The sequence below is a fragment of the Amblyraja radiata genome, chromosome 19 (assembly GCF_010909765.2).
Source record: "Amblyraja radiata isolate CabotCenter1 chromosome 19, sAmbRad1.1.pri, whole genome shotgun sequence".
NCBI lineage: Eukaryota > Metazoa > Chordata > Chondrichthyes > Rajiformes > Rajidae > Amblyraja > Amblyraja radiata.
This window is the reverse complement of record NC_045974.1, coordinates 8,656,558-8,674,742: the sequence shown is the minus strand read 5'-3', so window position 1 is coordinate 8,674,742 and position 18,185 is coordinate 8,656,558. Positions and strand designations below refer to the sequence as shown.

General features: G+C 45.5%; 1 protein-coding gene across 5 annotated transcripts in view; it reads right to left on the bottom strand.

The window, feature by feature from the left end:
• ptprz1 (protein tyrosine phosphatase receptor type Z1) overlaps nucleotides 1-18,185 on the bottom strand; it is a 193,041-nt gene that overhangs the window by 49,795 nt on the left and 125,061 nt on the right. For 2 of the 5 annotated variants that reach the window (XM_033037615.1, XM_033037614.1), the window contains exons 12-13: nucleotides 15,253-17,773; nucleotides 5,333-5,477 (exon numbers count right to left, since the gene is read on the bottom strand). In XM_033037615.1, the coding sequence (XP_032893506.1) occupies nucleotides 5,333-5,477; nucleotides 15,253-17,773 (2,666 nt within the window). The remainder of the gene's footprint in view (nucleotides 1-5,332; nucleotides 5,478-15,252; nucleotides 17,774-18,185) is intronic. The other 3 variants (XM_033037616.1, XM_033037617.1, XM_033037618.1) reach the window with 3 other exon arrangements.

Sequence of the window (18,185 nt, the reverse complement as noted above, 5' to 3'; positions counted from 1 at the left end):
AGAACTGCTCCTTAAGATGTCTGCTCTTCCAATTATCATACCTGACCACTAAGAAAGCAGCGACTGTTGTCCTTTAACAAATTATCACCTATCCCACAGCCAACAATGGACCATTGTGGGCTCCACATTTCCTTGATTATCGTCGCTTTTTCCATATCTTCCATTCATTTCTCCTAAGTATTGTCTATATCCCTCGTTCCCCCTCTCCCCTGGCTCCCAGTCTGAAGAAGGGTCTCGACCCAAAACGTCACTTACTCCTTCTCTCCAGGGACGCTGCCTGGCCCGCTGAGTTACTCCAGCTTTTGGCGCCTGTCTTTAGTTAAAGCGGTAGCTGTGAAAAAGTTTGAGGCGGATGGCCACAGCTAAGTTTACATAGAAATATAGAAAATAGGTGCAGGAGTAGGCCCTTCGAGCCAGCACCACCATTTAATATGATCACGGCTGATCATCCAGAATCAGTACCCTGTTCCTGCTTTCTCCCCATATCCCTCGATTCCGTTAGCCCTAACAGCTATATCTAACTCTCCCTTGAATACATCCAGTGAATTGGCCTCCACTGCCTTCTGTGGCAGAGAATTCCACAGATTCACAACTCTCTGGGCGAAAAGGTTTTTCCTCATCTCAGTCCAAAATGGCCTACCACCTTATTCTTAAACTGTGACCCCTGGTTCTGGACTCCCCCAACACGGGGAACATTTTTCCTGCATCTAGCCTGTCGAATCCCTTGAGGAATCTATGTGTTTCTAAAATTAAGGGGGGGGGGGAGATAAAGCAGGGTGATAGCACGTGACTCGCAGCCAGTTAACATGCAGCCAAGCAGCTTTGAGCAGATGGCTTTGTGTTCACAAGCGTTTTGACAAGTAAATGCAGATGAAAGGCACCTTAGGTATGACCCAGCAAATGCTGCTCGCTGCCTATTCTCACAGGATGAACGTGAGATTCAAAATCAGTCACCAATGACAGCTGGTGTATCTGCATCGAGGGAGCTGAGACAGAGCGAAAAAATATTTACTGTGGAGAGCACAGGTATTGGGGAGCGCGATCTCCAAAGAATAAAAAAGGTGAGAGGAAGTTGTTTTTATCAAGCTCGACTACTCACCAAAGTTTCAATGGAATATATATTTGACATAAAGCAATTTGGTGCCGTAAATAAATATCAATGCTGTTCTTAAGGAATTACTATAAGTGTCACCGAAGTTAGACACAAAATGCTGGAGTAACTCAGCGGGATCGGCAGCACTTCTGGGGGAACAGAATAGGTGACGTTTCGAGTCAGGACCCGAAACCTGAAGAACGGTCTCGACCCGAAACGTCACTCGTTCCTTCCATCCAGTGATACTGCCTGTCCCGGCTGAGTTACTCCAGCTTTTTGTGTCTATCTTCGGTGTAAACCAGTATCTGCAGTTCCTTCCTACACATATTATAAGTGTCAAATCGACTGAAAGATACAACGTGGAAACAGGCCCTTCGGCCCACCCAGCCACTGATCACAATAGATCTATGCTATCCCACTTCATCAATTATCAAAACCTAAAACCTAAAAAATTATAACCACAATACCAGTGCAAAATAACCTCCCAAAGTCCAGAGTGCAATGATAGACATGTTCTCGACCCGAAACGTCACCTATTCCTTCTCTCCAGAGATGCTGCCGTCTCCAGAGATGCTGCCGATGTATATAAAGGTTTGATCGGTCAAATCTTTATATACGTCGCAGGTATGAAAAGGCACAGAACAAATTAGAGCCGGCATCGATGATCCAGGAAAGGTAGAGCCCACAATAGTCCATTGTTGGCTGTGGAAATAACGCTGGTGCAGGTCGGTAGAGAAAAGGGAAATTGAGGCTCCTCAGGACTGAAACAACTTGGCCACTATTTGGGGGGGCGGGGGGGGGTCGTGGAAAATTATTCAGCCAGCTTCAGGCACACCGAACGGCCAACTGACTGAGCCTGCAAACTCCACTTGATGCTTGGAGTGGAATTTTATTGGTGAAAAAGAATAAATAAAAGCTTTTTTCACGTTGTGGCTTTCAGGACAGTTTTCTGTCACTGATTATATACATATGACAAATTAGCCACAGAAAGCTGTCCTGAAAACCACAATGTGAAAAAAAGCTATATATATGTAATATATATGTGTGTGCGTGTGTAAAAAGAAGGAACGGGTAACGTTTTGGTTCAAGAAACGTCATCAGACTGGGGGCTTGATCCGAAACGTCACCCATTACTTATCTCCAGAGATGCTGCCTGTCTTGCTGAGTTACTCCAGCATTTTGCGTTTTTCTTTGGTGTCAACCAGCATCTGCAGTTCTTTTCCCCACACACACACATTCAGCCAATATATCTGTGTGTGTGTGTGTGTGTGTGTGTGTGTGTGTGTGTGTGTGTGTGTGTGTGTGTGTGTGTGTGTGTGTGTGTGTGTGTGTACTGTATATACGTCCACGTGTGCGCACACACTAATTCAGACACTCATAACACACACATCGCACACATGCTTGTACAGACATGCACACATACAGACACTTATAAAGATATAGACACACAGAACACACAAATGCTGCTTTCCTGACAAATAGCAGCTGGAGGAAAATCATCAAAACATATTCTCCTGAACACTGACGGCAATATACTTTGCAAAATATCCATCTGTTCCATTTAATTGTCCATCGCAGCAAGGCAATGTGCTAAGTGTTGATAAGTAAGCTTCCTGCTAATTATCACCCTATTAAAAAGAAATAACTACTGACAATCATTGCTGTATGGTCTAGCAGTTTGTTTCTTTGGTACTTATCAAAGTACCATATCATTTCATTGACACCTTTCCTCTTTGGCTGAAGCAATGCATCCTTAATGGCCAAATCCCGAGATTTTTGAATCACGAGAACTTGAATCATTTAACAAGCAGAAAAGCACTAACAGAATAATGAAAGGGCTAGATAGAGTGGATGTGGAAAGGATGTTTCCACTGGTGGGAGAGTCTAGGACCAGAGGTCGTAGCCTCAGAATTAGAGGGCGCTCTTTAAGAAAAGAGGTGAGGAGGAACTTCTTTAGTCAGAGGGTAGTTGATCTGTGGAACTCATTGCCACAGAGGGCTGTGGAGGCCAAGTCAGTGGATATTTTTAAGGCAGAGATAGACAAATTCTTGATCAGAACCGCTGTCAAGGGTTACGGGGAGAAGGCAGGAAAATGGGATTAGGAGGCAGAGATCAGCCATGATTGAGTGGCAGAGTGGACTCGATGGGCCAAATGGCCTAATTCTACTCCTATAACATGAACTTATGAAAGGGCCTGCCAGGAACTCGTCGGAAATGATTGTAAAATAATAAGAGTGCGTTGAGACATAGTTCTCAATAGATAACATCGTAAACAAACAAATAAGCAGCTCAATAAATAAAAGAAATACAATTTTAGTGCAAAACAAAATAAAAGCTCGAAGTTTTGAGTACAAGCAAGACAGTTTGTAGTTCAAAGTTTTGTTAGTGTTCGTAGTGTAGGTAGCGTAACAAAAGCAAGAGTATTTATTAACTGTCACTAAATAATTGATTAGTTCAGCATTTTGTGTCTTTCCTTGACAATGACGACCACTGCTGTTCCCACAATGTCCACAGAAATCGTGGATGCATTGGTGATCATTTTCCAATGTTCTATAGATTCAGGATCAGTTCCTGTGGATTGGAGGGTAGCTAATGTTATCCCACTTTTTCAGAAAGGAGCGAGAGAAGAAACAGGAAATTATAGACCAGTCAGCCTGACATCGGTGGTGGGGAAGATGCTGGAGCCAATTGTAGAATGTGAAATAGCCGCACATTTGGATAGCAGTAACAGGTTCGGTCCGAGTCAGCATGGATTTACGAAAAGGGAAATCATGCTTGACTAATCTTATGGAATTTTTCGGGGATGTAACAGGGAAAATGGACAATGGAGAGCCAGTGGATGTAGTGTACCTGGACTTTCAGAAAGCATTTGATAAGGTCCCACATAGGAGATTAGTGGGAAAAATTAAGGCACATTATATGGGGGTAGGGTACTGACATGGATAGAAAATTGGTTGGCAGACAGGAAACAAAGAGTAGGGATTAACGGGTCCCTTTCAGAAAGGCATGCAGTGCTGGAACCGCATCTATTTACAATATACATCAATGATTTAGTTGAAAGATTTAAAAGTAACTTCCGTACTGACTTTGGGAACTAACTCTAAATGAAACGAGATGCCGATGTTGCAATACCAATCACCAAGTTGCTAAACAGAAGCTACTGCAGAGCAGCTGAAGCACAAAGAAACAAGAAGCAAAAATAGCATATTAAGCAATAATGTGTAACCATAAACCAGCATCTGCAGTTCCTTCATTTACATCACTGTGCATTTGATACTTTCTGCATGTCAGTGGGGATATAGTTACACATTGTTGCTCAATATGAAATTCTTGCTTCTTATTTCTTAATAAATCTTGTTTTAACATGCTCTAAGAATCTGGGCGTCTACCCGATCTATTCCTCTCATGCTTTTGTACACCTCTATGAGATCATCCCTCATCCTCCAGGGAATCTGGTCCCAGCCTGCTCAACTTCTCCCTATAGCTCAGGCCCTAGAGTCCTGTCTTTTCTGCAGCCATTCCATCTTTCAACACTAGGGACAATTTATATATATTTTTTACCAAAGCCAATTAGCCTACAAACCTGTACGTCTTTGGAGTGTGGGAGGAAACTGGAGCACCCGGAGAAAACCCACGTGGTCACGGGTAGAACGCACAAACTGCATCTATGGTTAGGATCGGACCCGGGTCTCTGGTGCTGGAAGGCAGCAACTCTTTCCCAGCGCGCCACTGAGCCGACCTGCCGAGTTATTTTTGCGTATTTCCTACATTTATGAAGAGTTGTAACCGTGTACATTTAAGGGGATTTTTTTCCCCGCCATTTTCAAATATATTTTGTGGAATTCTCCTCATAGCCTCAGCATAAAAGGAGGAGACGAGGAGGAATTTCTTTAATCAGAGGGTGGCGAATCTGTGGAAACCATTGCCACAGAAGGCTGTGGAGGCCAAGTCAGTTGGTATTTTTAAGGCAGAGTTAAATAGATTCTTGATTAGTACAGGTGTCAGAGGTTATGAAGAGAAGGCAGGAGAATGGGGTTAGGAGGGAGATAGATCAGCCATGATTGAATGGCGGAGTAGACTTGATGGGCCGAATGGCCTAATTCTACTCCTATTCCTTATGATATCTATTGTACCTTTTCAGAGGTCAGAAGCACAGTCTTCACAATTAATTTTCATCACGTCTCCAAGCAAATGTTTCTCAGCTAAAAAGGGAATCAGCATAATTTAAAGGCCACTCACCTCCAGTAGATAAGGACAGCTATCAGCATCATCAAACATAGGAAAGTTAGTGCTGACACCACCACCAGAGGGACTATTGCCTTTTTCTCAGCCTCTAAACCGACTGCCAGCCCGATACGAGATTCATGGCTGCTGTTGCTGGCTTCTGTGGTTGTAGAGAAAGGGGAAAAAAAGATTAAGAACAGCTTTAACGTGATCAAAACTGGAATAAAAGCAACCAAAGTGCACTCGCGATGATGCAAAATTATATTAATTGTATTTTTAACTAAAGCCGTAATGATGCTCCTGAAATGTTACTTGAGTGAGACCACTTACCTCATTGATACAAAGCATCTGCAATTAGTTTCAAGCAACTATGTCAAGCACAGGTGAAGGAAGGACAGGAGCAAAGGCAGAATGAACAGCTGCAGAACCTATAGTTCCATTGCCACAAAGCCAAACAGCTTACCTCAGATATATCAAAGCAGAATGATGTTGGAGGCTGTTAATTAGCGAGGGGCTTCTTCACCTTATTTAAAATGTTAGCATTTTAAATAGCGGTTCGATTTCTGGAGAAATTATTTCATATGTGCATCGTCACGGTCAAGACGCAATGGGCAAGAAAGCGCATCAGCGCCACTACTTCCTTCGAGGGCTTAGGAAGTTCGGCATGTCGCCAACAACTCCCACCAACTTCTGCCGATGCGCCGTAGCAAGCATTTGATCGGGATGCGTCACAGCTTGGTTTGGGAACAGCTCCATCCAAGAGCGCAAGAAATTGCAGAGAATTGTGGACCCAGCCGAGACTATCCCGCGCAAACCGACCTCCATCTGCACTTCACGCTGCCTCGGCAAGGCCAGCAGAATAATCAAGGACGGAGTCTCTACGCTGGACACTCTCCCTCCTCCCCCCCTCTCCCATCGGGCAAGAGGTACAGAAGTGTGAAAAGGCACACCTCCAGATTCAGGGACAATTTCTTCCCAGCTGTTATCAGGCAACTGAACCATCCTATAAACAACTAGAGAGCGGTCCTGACCTCCCATCTACTCAATTGGAGACACTCGGACTATCTTTAATCAGACTTTACTGGACTTATTTATCCCGTACACTAAACGTTATTCCCTTTATCCTGTATCTGTACACAGTGGACGGCTTCATTGTAATCATGTGTTGTCTTTCCACTGACTGGTTAGCATGCAACAACAAAGCTTTTCACTGTACCTCAGTACATGCAACTGTAAACTAAACTAAACTAAAATCAAGACCTGGCATTACTACACAGTTTGACAATAAAATATTGGACCAAATTAAAATTGAAATTAGCTGCGTGCAAAACATTTCAAGGGAACATTTTGTGGTGTTTCTTTAGTTTAGTTTTAGTTTAGTGACACAGCGCTGAAACAGGCCCTTCGGCCCACTGAGTCCATGCCAACCAGCGATCCCCGTACACTAGCGTTAGCCTACACACTAGGGATAATTTACAATTTTATAGAATACAATTAACCTATAAACCTGCACATCTTCGGAGTGTGGGAGGAAACCGGAGCACCCGGAGAAAACCCGTGTGGTTATTGGGAGAACGTACAACCTCCGTACAGACAGCACCCGCAGTCAGGATCGAACCCGGGTCTCTGGCGCTGTGAGGCAGCAACTCTACCACTGCGCCACCGTGCCACATCCACTAATGGACTTTGTAAAGTGCTTTGTTAAGCACCGACCAAGCAATGTGACAAATAACATTTACTTTGACTTTGGAGGATGAATCAGATACCAAAAAATAGTTGAATGTTGCTACTTTCCTATTTGTTGTTCTGCCCAGATTTGCTCAAAGTAAACCAACCTACTTCCTCTCCTTCTTGCTTTGCCCCCTTTCAACTCTTGTGATCCTTAGATATCTCCATCTTTTTGTGAACCATCTTGTTCTCTGTATCTCTCAGCAATGCTGTGCTGTATATCGACCAGGGTCAAATTATTTGTTGTCCCTTGTTGTAAACTCTCCAATTACTGCTGTATTGACTTTACCAACTATGTGGCTGCACAGGTCATCTCAATTGCAGTGTCCTTGCACAGAATACTGTACATAGCAGTCAACGTGACCAAGGCTCCCTCATCTGTGTGGCCATCTCTTTGGAGTAGGAAACACAGTGATGGTTTCTCTATCAACAAGGAGTCAGGGGCTGCATGAGTGGAAGTTGGGAAGGGGAAAGGGATAGGCAACACTCTAGGAAAGAGGGGGGAAGAACATATCATTTTATGTGGAAAGTGAAATTACAACAGATGGAGTCATGAATTAATACAGCCCATCGCCACAACTTGTCTATGCGACTAAGATGCCTGATCCAAGCAGGTGCCATGTTTGGGCCATACCCCCTATAAACCTTTCCTATCCATGTACCTGGTCTTCAGTTTTTCAGTTTAGCTTAGTTTAGAGATACAGCACGGGAACAGGCCCTTCGGCCCATCGAGTCCGCCACCAACCAGCGATCCCCACACACCAACACTATCCTACACTTTATACACTTATTCCATGCCAATTAACCCACAAACCTGTAGGTCTTTGGAGTGCGGGAGGAAACCGAAGATCTCAGAGAAAGCCCACGCAGGTCACGGGGAGAACGTACAAACTCTGTACGGATACCACCCATGGTTGGGATCGAACCCGGATCCCCGGCGCTGCAAGTGCTGTAATGCAGCAACTCCACCCCTGCACCATCGTGCTGCCCTTTAACTATTGTTTTTATCTTTTAAAATACCTTTTTTTGGGGGGAGAAAATATCTTGGCACATACGCCTGTTAAACTTTCCTTTCCATGTACCTAGCCAAATGCCTTATTTTTGATAAAACCATTTTTTGGGGACAAAATGTCTTTAAATATTGTTATAGTAGTACATGCAACATCTACTTGCTCTGAAAACTCGTTCCATTTACCCACCAACCTTTGTCTGATAAAGGTGTCCCTCAGGTTCTGTAACCCTTCCCCCTCTCACCTTAAACCTCTGCCCTCTAGTTATTGATTCCCCTACCGTGGGAGAGAATACTCTGCGCATTCGCCCTCTCTATTCCCCTCGTGATTTGGTAAAACTCTATAAGACCAGCCTACTGCGCTCCATGGAATAGAGTCCTCGTCTGAGGTGTGATCTTTGCACGTCATAAATGCAACTGAACAGGAGCTCGTGGAAAAAGGCGATGTGAGAGTATCTGTAAACATTGCCATCTGCTGACAGATATTGCAAACTGCAGCTTAAAATGCAGCCGGTAGCTAAACACTTTAATTCCCCTTCCCATTCCCACACAGACCTTTCCGTCCCAGGTCTCCTCCATTGTCAGAGTGAGGCTAAACGCAAATTGGAGGAACAGCATCTCATATTTCGCTTGGGTAGCTTACAGCCCAGTGGTATGAATTCTGATTTCTCTAACTTCAGGTAGCCCCGGCATTCCCTCTATCTCCATCCCTTCCTTCCCCCATCCAAGTCGCACTAGCTTCTCGTTTTCACCTAACAAACAGCTTATAGTGGCCTGTTTCCTTTATCATCATTACGTTTTTGGATATCTTTCATTCATTGTTCTTTATCACTCTTCATAGAAACATAGAAACATAGAAATTAGGTGCAGGAGTAGGCCATTCGGCCCTTCGAGCCTGCACCGCCATTCAATATGATCATGGCTGATCATCCAACTCAGTATCCTGTACCTGCCTTCTCTCCATACCCTCTGATCCCCTTAGCCACAAGGGCCACATCTAACTCCCTCTTAAATATAGCCAATGAACTGGCCTCGACTACCCTCTGTGGCAGGGAGTTCCAGAGATTCACCACTCTCTGTGTGAAAAAAGTTCTTCTCATCTCGGTTTTAAAGGATTTCCCCCTTATCCTTAAGCTGTGACCCCTTGTCCTGGACTTCCCCAACATCGGGAGCAATCTTCCTGCATCTAGCCTGTCCAACCCCTTAATCACCTATATCTCTCGTTTCCCTTATCCCTAACAAGTCTGAAGAAGGGTCTCAACCCGAAACATCACCCATTCCTTCTCTCCAGAGATGCTGCCTGACCCGCTGTGTTACTTCAGCTTTTTGTGTCTATTTTCAGCTTAAAATGAATGTTTATGCACCCGGCAAAATGACTATGTGGAACCCCAGCTGTAAATCCATTTTACTCCCAGGTATTAAATTATTCAGTGTGTGCTTCCACAGGGCAGCTGATGCTGTGCGTCCACACTCACAATGTGTACCGTGAAGAATAAATTCTTGTTCAACAGGAGAATTGGCCATTTTACATGTGGAATCGTCAATGGGCTTCTGTTAGGTCTCTCCGACACTTCCATTGCTGCTGCCCACTGCTCTCCCCAATCCATTCATCCTCACTGTCTCAGTCTCCAGTCCAACATCCAACTCCCTCCACTCCAAGCTCTCTTTGGCCTTTCCCCACACCAATTATGGTCACAGAGTCACACTGACATACAACGTAGATGGGGTGTCAGAGGTTATGGGGAGAAGTCAGGAGAATGAGGTGCGGAAGGAGAGTTAGATCAGCCGTGATTGAATGGTGGAGTAGACTTGATGGGCCAAATGGCCTAATTCTACTACTATCCCTTATGACATGAGCATAGAAATAGGCCCTTCAGCCCAACTTGCCCATGCCAACCAAGATAGTTCGTAAGTTCCTGGAGCAGAATTGGGCCATTCGGCCCATCAAGTCCACACCGCCATTCAATCATGGCTGATCTATCTCTCCTTCCCAACCCCATTCTCCAGACTTCTCCCCTTAACCCCTGACACCCCCATCTGCGCTGGTCCCACCTGCCCGCATTTGGCCAACATCCCTCTAAATCTCTCTGATCTAACCACAATCGTCCCGTCGGCTCCTCCACTGTGATATCTTGCCTGCACGGTGAGGAAGGATGTGCTGGCGCTGGAGAGGATCCAGAGGAGGTTTACCAGAATTATCCCAAGAATGATTGGGTTAACATATGATGAGCGTTTGTCGGCACTGGGCCTGTACTCGCTCGAGTTTAGAAGAATGAGGGGGGATCTCATTGGCAAATGCCAAATAGTGAAGGGCTTGGATAGAGTGGATGTGGAGAGGGCGTTTTCACTAGTGGGAGAGTCTAAGGCTAGAGGTCGCAGCCTCAGAATTAGAGGACGTTTCTTTAGGAAGGAGATGAGGAGGAATTATTTAGTCTTAACCAGGTGACCAAGCCAAAAGTAGCCCAAATCAACACATCATGACCACCTTGTTTAGGTTGTGATGTTAAATACAACTGTAAAGTATGTAACTACACTACCATAGTGAACAAACTCTCAAATAACATCTACATCATGAAACCTATTGCAATCAACATAAAGGTAGACAAAAATGCTGGAGAAACTTAGCGGGTGAGGCAGCATCTATGGAGCGAAGGAAATAGGCGACGTTTCGGGTCGAGCCCCTTCCTCAGCTATTAACACAAAGTTCCTTACATTTAGAACTTCTAATTCAAAACTGCAAGGGCGATATAGATATTGGTTGGACTCATATTGAGTCATTTCCATCTTACAAACTTAGCTGTTCTTACTTTCCCTTTGAAAGTGTAACTTCCCATTCATATTATCACGAGAAAGTAGGAACAGAGATTCTAAAGTGGTTAAAAAAGTGCTGTTTCGTGACGTAATATCAACGATGAGGAAATGTAGAAACAAGGAACTGCAGATGCTGGTTTATCAAGGAAGGATGCAAAGTGCTGGAGTAACTCATCAGGTCAGGCAGCATCACTGGAGAACATGGATAGGTGACGATTCGGGTCTGAAGACTGAGGAAGGGCTCCGACTTGAAACGCCACCTATCCATGTTCTCCAGGGATGCTGCCTGACCCGCAGAGTTACTCCAGCACTTTGTGTCTTTCCTTGACAATGAAGACCACCATTGTTCCTGTAATGTCCACAGAAGTGAAAGTAGTTTGCTGTAGATCATAATGTGATGCTTTAGGCTCAGCTTTAGACAGAGCGGAAACAGGCCCTTCGGCCCGCTGAGTCCGTGCCTACCAGCGATCACCCCGTGCACTAAAATTATCTTACACTCTAAGGACAATTTACAATTTTACCAAAGCCAATTAACCTACAAACCTGTACGTCTTTGTAGTGTGGGAGGAAACTGGAGCACCCAGAGAAAACCCACGTGGTCACAGGGAGAGCGCACAAACTCCGTACAGATAGCACCTGTAGTCAGCATCGAACCCTGGCCTCTGGCGCTGTAAGGCAGCAACTCCACTGTGCCACCCTTACTGAACCTAGTTACTGCTCTAACTCGACCACAAAATAGCTGCTCTATTCAGTAACAATCTATGCTGTTGGAAGAGGCAATGAGGTTTTTATCTGAAAATTAAATTGAAACACCCAAGTCAGTAGCCCCTGGAACTTGTATGGCTTGTAATTAATATCCAAAGATGATACTGATACCAAAAAAAAAGTAATCAAGCTGAATATGTCTTATCAGCTTGGTTTTGCAAATGCTACCTTAGAACAGGGCTAGGATTAAATGGAGAGGTCTGTTACCTGGTTGGACATAATTTAATACTCAGATCTTAATTCCTTTTAAGAAAACATACTGTGGAAGCGTGACCCTGTTGTGCCACAGGTATCTGGGTGAAGAATACAGCGAACAGGAATATCACTTTGTGCAAACTGATCGAAGAACTGGAATTGTTTGGAAAGAGAAATTGGTGTACATTATGGGCAATAACAAACCTGAATGGGAAAATGCAATTAAATTGACCAACACATTAGTTGTCAGGTGTTTGCCCACCCAGTGTAGTGCCAGTCAGAGGGTTGAGAGCGTGCGATGATCTCAGTAAGGAATAGAGAAGGCAATATGATCCCCACCACAATAACTACCCATCCTCCTCCACTGTCCAAGGACATATGAGCTGCCCTGCACCCTAGAACCAAAACCCACAGTATCTTAGGCTCAGGAGGATTCAGATCATGGGATCCCTGGAGATTTAGCTCCGAGGGCTAAAGGAATCAAGGGATATGAGGAAAAAGCAGGAACGGGGTACTGATTTTAGATGATCAACCATGATCATATTGAATGGACATTTGGCCGAATGACCTACTCCAGCACCTGTTTTTCTATGTTTCCATGAGTTGAATAAAATATTCACTGAGTCCCAGCAAACACTATCATTTTACAGTAGAAAAGGAAACTAAAATCTACGAGGAACTCAGCTGACAATAAAAGAAATGTAGCATTTACTGGACTTTATCTTGCACTAAACGCTATTCACGTTATTCCCTTTACCCTGTGGACGGCTCGACTGCAATCACGCATTGTCTTTCCGCTGACTTGTTAGCACGCATCAAAAGCTTTACTTTACAAAAGCTCCAAAAAACGTACAGGTTTGCAAGTTCATTGGCTTGGTATAAGTGTAAATTGTCCCTAGTGTGTGTAGGATAGCGTTAGTGTGCGGGGATCGCTGGTCGGCGCGGTGTCGGTGAGCCGAAGGGCCCGATTCTGTGCTGTATCTCCAAACTAAACTAACCTTTACACTGTACCTCAGTACACGTAAAAATAATCGACAACTCAGTGATATCATAAATATTTGATTTGATTCTCATTTCTACTCTTTCGTATTATGCCTCAAAAACATATGTGCCTCAACACTCTAGTCCGATATGAAAATGTATTTGATAGATTCAGCCCATCTACATGTTTACAAAACCCTTTCCATGCAATGACTGTTATGCCAAAAGCTGCACGTTGAATTCTATTAAAAGATCTTGGTTATAATATTAGAATGAGGACAAGTGATTAGCTTCATTAGATTTAAATTCAAACAGTATTATGGGTTAAAAAGCAAAAAAATAAACTGCTGGTAAAACTCAGTGGATTATTATCTTGTTTAGGTTTTAACTCAAGACAACATTGTAACATTACATGTGAACTCATTTTTTCCCATATCATTGGGTTACTTACCTCTCCAAATGTTTAGTTTAGAGGCACAGGTTGGAACCGGCCCTTCGGCCCCACCGAGTCCACACTGACCACCGATCACCCATTTACACTGGAGTTACGTTTATCCCACTTTCTCATCCGCTCCCGACGCACCAGGGGCCGTTTACAAAAGCCAATTAACCTACAAACCCGCATGTCCTTGCGGTGTGCGAGCAAACCGGAGCACCTGGAGGAAACCCACGTGGTCACGGGGTGGGGGGGGGGATTGTACAAACTCCGCACAGACAGCACCCGAGGTCGGGATCGAACCTGGGTCTCTGTCGCTGTGAGGCAGCAACTCTACCAGCTGTGCTACTGTGCCGCCCGAAATAGAATTAAATATAAATGTACACAATGTTGTGTCATTTCAATTTAAACTGCAAAATTTTGAATCACAAAAGTTGAACACTGCCATTTTATTTACCTTCAAAGGATGGTGTACTCACTTAACAAGTAGCAATATTATTGTGTTTTTCAAGGGAGTGGCTGGCCTTATATTTTATGGACTATTTTTTCTTAACAGAATTGTTGCCTTTCACAGACTTTCAGCTTGACAGCAGAAAAGTGAAGGTAGTTGGATAAATTACATCCAAAAATTAATTTGTGCAGGAAGGAACTGCAGATGCTGCTTTACACCTAATATAGACACAAAATGCTGGAGTGACTCTGTGGGTCAGGCAGCATCTCTGGAGAAAAGGAATAGGTGACATTTCGGGTCGAGACCTTTCTCGCTATTGAGGGAGTGCAGCATAGGTTTACAAGGTTAATTCCCGGGATGGCGGGACTGTCATATGCTGAGAGAATGGAGCAGTTGGGCTTGTACACTGTGGAGTTTAGAAGGATGAGAGGTGATCTCATTGAAACATATAAGATTGTTAAGGGTTTGGACACGCTAGAGGCAGGAAACATGTTCCCGATGTTGGGGGAGTCCAGAACCAAGGGCCACAGTTTAAGAATAAGGAGTAAGCCATTTAGAACGGAGACACTTTTTCTCCCAGAGAGTGGTGAGTGTGTGGAATTCTCTGCCTCAGAGGGCGGTAGAGGCCGGTTCTCTGGATGCTTTCAAGAGAGAGCTAGATAGGGCTCTTAAAAATAGCGGAGTCAGGGGATATGGGGAGAAGGCAGGAACGGGGTACTGATTGGCTCGAAGGGCCGAATGGCCTGCTGCTGCACCTATTGTCTATTGTCTATTCAGACGGTAAAATCTGGAGACCCAGTCTGAAGAAAGGTCTCGACCCTAAACGTCACCTATTCCTTTTCTCCAGAGATGCTGCCTGACCCATAGAGTTACTCCAGCAATTTGTATCTATCTCCAAAAATACCTTTGTTACTTACTGAACTTAGAAACACAAGAGAAAACCCAAGGATAAAAAATTATCAAGCAAAATATTCTCAGATACATCATCTTCCGTGTATTTCATTTTTTGGTTCTACTTTGCAAGGAGAGTACGTAGTTCCTTATATTGATATGTATGAGGTCTGCTGTAATGCTGAACTCTTCTGTTACACACTTCCCAAATTACAAAGCAGGTCACCAACAACAAAGTTCAACCACTTGCCGAATTTTGATATAGCTACGTTAATTATTCAGCCTTTTGCCATGGTTACTCGATAGCAGCTCATTGTAATCTGCTCAGGATACATACTCTCAAGACCACAATTTCTCAATTTAGTATGAATGAATTCTCAAAAAAAAGTTGTTACGTATTAGCACAGACTAGGAGAAAACTATTTAACTAAGTTGAACTATGTTTGAAAGTAAAATGGAGCTCCATGTTTGTTGATTTACTAATCCAGTGTTTCACTGCAGGTCAGCGTTTAAAGTTGCTATCAACCGTTATTATAGTCACAGGCACAGAAATGAATGAGACGACTTGGACTCAAGTCCATTCAGACTTCATTGCACCGGCCTAGTACCTTGCGAATCACATTCATTGCACCTTGCGCTTTTTCAAGTTATTTTCAGACGTGACTAACCTGCCTCATATACGTCGAGCAACGTTGTTTCATGGCCACTAGTTAGAGATGGAGGTGAAGCCTGTGTTGTCCGTGGGTCTGCTGCTTTACCTGTGTCTAGTGCTCTATAATCATACTCCAGGGAACTTAACACCACTGTCGTCCCATTGACAATTAGACTATCAGACGCACTCTGGCCAGAACCACTCCCCTCTTCGTTGGTCATGAAAGAACGGGTCCTAGACTGTGACAGGGGCAGGTGTGTAGTTCCTGCGGTGCCCCAGTGAGGTCTTCCTATTAGTCGTGGCCTTTTGTGCTTTCCATTGGGTGCAGTGTGAGTCGTCTGGTGATCTGCGTCCGCCTTGGAGCGTGACCGATGGGGGCCAGGAGTGCCGACGAAGGACTTGTCTTCGGACGATGCCGGTGGTCCGGTCATGACCTGGGGATACTGACTATTCTGCTCCACGTCCGAGTTGGATATCTGCCCGCTGAGGTGGGTCAAGGCCTGACCGCCAGGCCTGGGGTGCAATGTCGTCGCCCGGACACTATCGTCTGCCTCAGACAAATCAATGTCAACACCAGAAGACCACGATTCGTCACCGTGACTTTGACTCAGCAAGGTGACAGAGGAAGGCACAGGAGGAGGTGGAAACAGGGCGGCAGAAGCCGCCATGATAACCTCACTGCTGGGAGCTGCAGTTGGAACAGAAATATAGGCAACGTCATCACTCGATACGGGCGGGCTACCGGCTACATTAAACTGGGCACCGGATACATAAGGGGGCGCGCTATCGGTGGAGGGGAGGAGGGAAACAGAAAGCGTCGTCTCGTTTCTCAGGAACGTTTCGGTGTCATTCAATACCCTTGTACTGCCAGGCAGAGTTAGAGTAGGATGCAGCAACAATTCAGGGCTAGAGGAGGCAGGAGGATCTGGAGTCGACGTGTGATTGCGGGGGGAGACAGTAGCAGACAGAGGCATTTTGCTTTCGGAGAAGGTAGGGATGACTTGAAGCGCCACATCAGCGACAACAGAGGGTGCGGAGGTGGCAGGCAACGTCTCGCCACGGGGCACCAAAGCGGAGGAAAGAGCAGGAGTGACGCGGAGAAGCACCCCATCCTCTGGAGAAGTTGGACGGGTTTGAAGAGACATTATTGCCGCGCTGGGCAAGGGAAGGGCAGACTCAAACAGCACGTCACCCACAGAGGTAGCAGCAGAGAGGGGCTGCTCCGGCCGATGGCTGGAGGCAGCAGGAGGCACATCCGGGGATGCAGAAACTCCGGAGGAGGTTTGAAAGTCATGGAGAGGTGTCTCGCTAGAGAAGGAAGCAGGAGAAGCTTGGAGAGACACCTCGTCACTAGCTAAAGGGAGGGCGGCTTGGCGGAGCACATCAACACTGGCTGGCGGAGAGCGAGGCAACCCCACGTCATCGTAGGAAGCAACAGAGGAAGTCGCAAGCAAGGCTTGGCCGCTAGCTGGGGGATCAAAGGTCACACGGAGCGAAACGGGATGGCTTGGTAAGGCACGGGTCGCTTGAAGAGACACTTCACTACTAGCAGGAGCAGAGGATGGAGACAAGGGCGTACTGGACAAGGAGGGAGTCGGTTGCAGCTGCACTTCATCGTGGGAATAAGCAGAGGTAGCACGAAAGGACACTTCTCTGTTTGAGGGCACGACGGTAGCTTGGAACACCATCTCACCGGTAGAGTAGGAAGAGGTAGCCTGGCCTTCACTCTCTTTGGGCAAAGTGTTTAGCCTGCCAATGGAATCAAGCGTACGGTAGAGGTACATCTCTTGGCCAGCGGGAGGTATAGTTACAGAAGCTATCTCCTCACTGGGTGGGTTATCAGTGGAAGGCATCATCTGAGCTGGACGGGAGGTGGCTGCGGAACCAACCCAACCAAAGACTACATTCGGTTCCCGGGAGGCCATGGCTTCACTCCTGGAGGCAACTCGCTCTGCGCCAGAATCCACCAGCGAAGGAACTGTGGTCGTTTCGGGCCACGGGTTAGGGGTTGGATTATTTGCACGAACCACTTGCGACGTGACGGGTTGAGGGACAATCCTGGCGTTAAGGGCGGATACGTGGAATATGGCGTCGGACTGCGTGGGAGCACCGAGGCCCGGGATTGCCTGGGATGTAACTGGAATTCCTGTTTGTTGGGAGTCAGTGAACATTCTATTCGACTCCGGGGATCCCATGGCGGAAGAATAGTCTGAATCCTCTTGAGCCGACGAAACGGTGGTTTGGGCTCCAGGGTGCTGAGGACCTCTGATATCCTTGGACGATGTTTCGATGACAGGGGAGGAGGACGGGTAGATGATAGCGTCGGGATTGGCAACGTGGGTGGTCATTTCTTCAATCTCGTTGACTAAATAACTTTCATTAGGAGCAACATTGGCTGTCCACTCCTTCTCATTAACAGCCATGGGCTTCTCAGTTTCACTTTCCATATCCTCCCCATTCCATCTGGCAATGAGAACTGGAGTGGTGTAAAGCTCGGGTAAGTTTGCTTCTGCTCTTCCTGGTTCCTTTTCTGTTAGCTGGAAGCAGAAAGAGAAAGAGTAAAATCTTGAGAAAATCTGATCTAGATGCATAGAGTCTCTTGCCCAGAATAATAATAATAATAATACATTTTATTTAATGGGAGCCTTTCAGACATCTCAAGGACACCTTAAACAGTAATCGGAATAAAAACATATAATCGGAATAGAACAGGTAAAAAAGACATCACAGAGACACAAATTAAAAACAGAATTCAATCCAAAAACAGAAAATCAAAAACACAGTGTGAAGAGAGAGCAGCGGCAGCCAAAGCGCGCCAGCGTCCACTCTCTCTACACGGCAGCCATCTTGGACACAGACCTACAGGACTACAATTAGACAAAAAAATCATCCCCCCACAGTGGGTAGCACTGTGGGGGAAGGCACAATGTCCAGTCCCCACCCCATGTT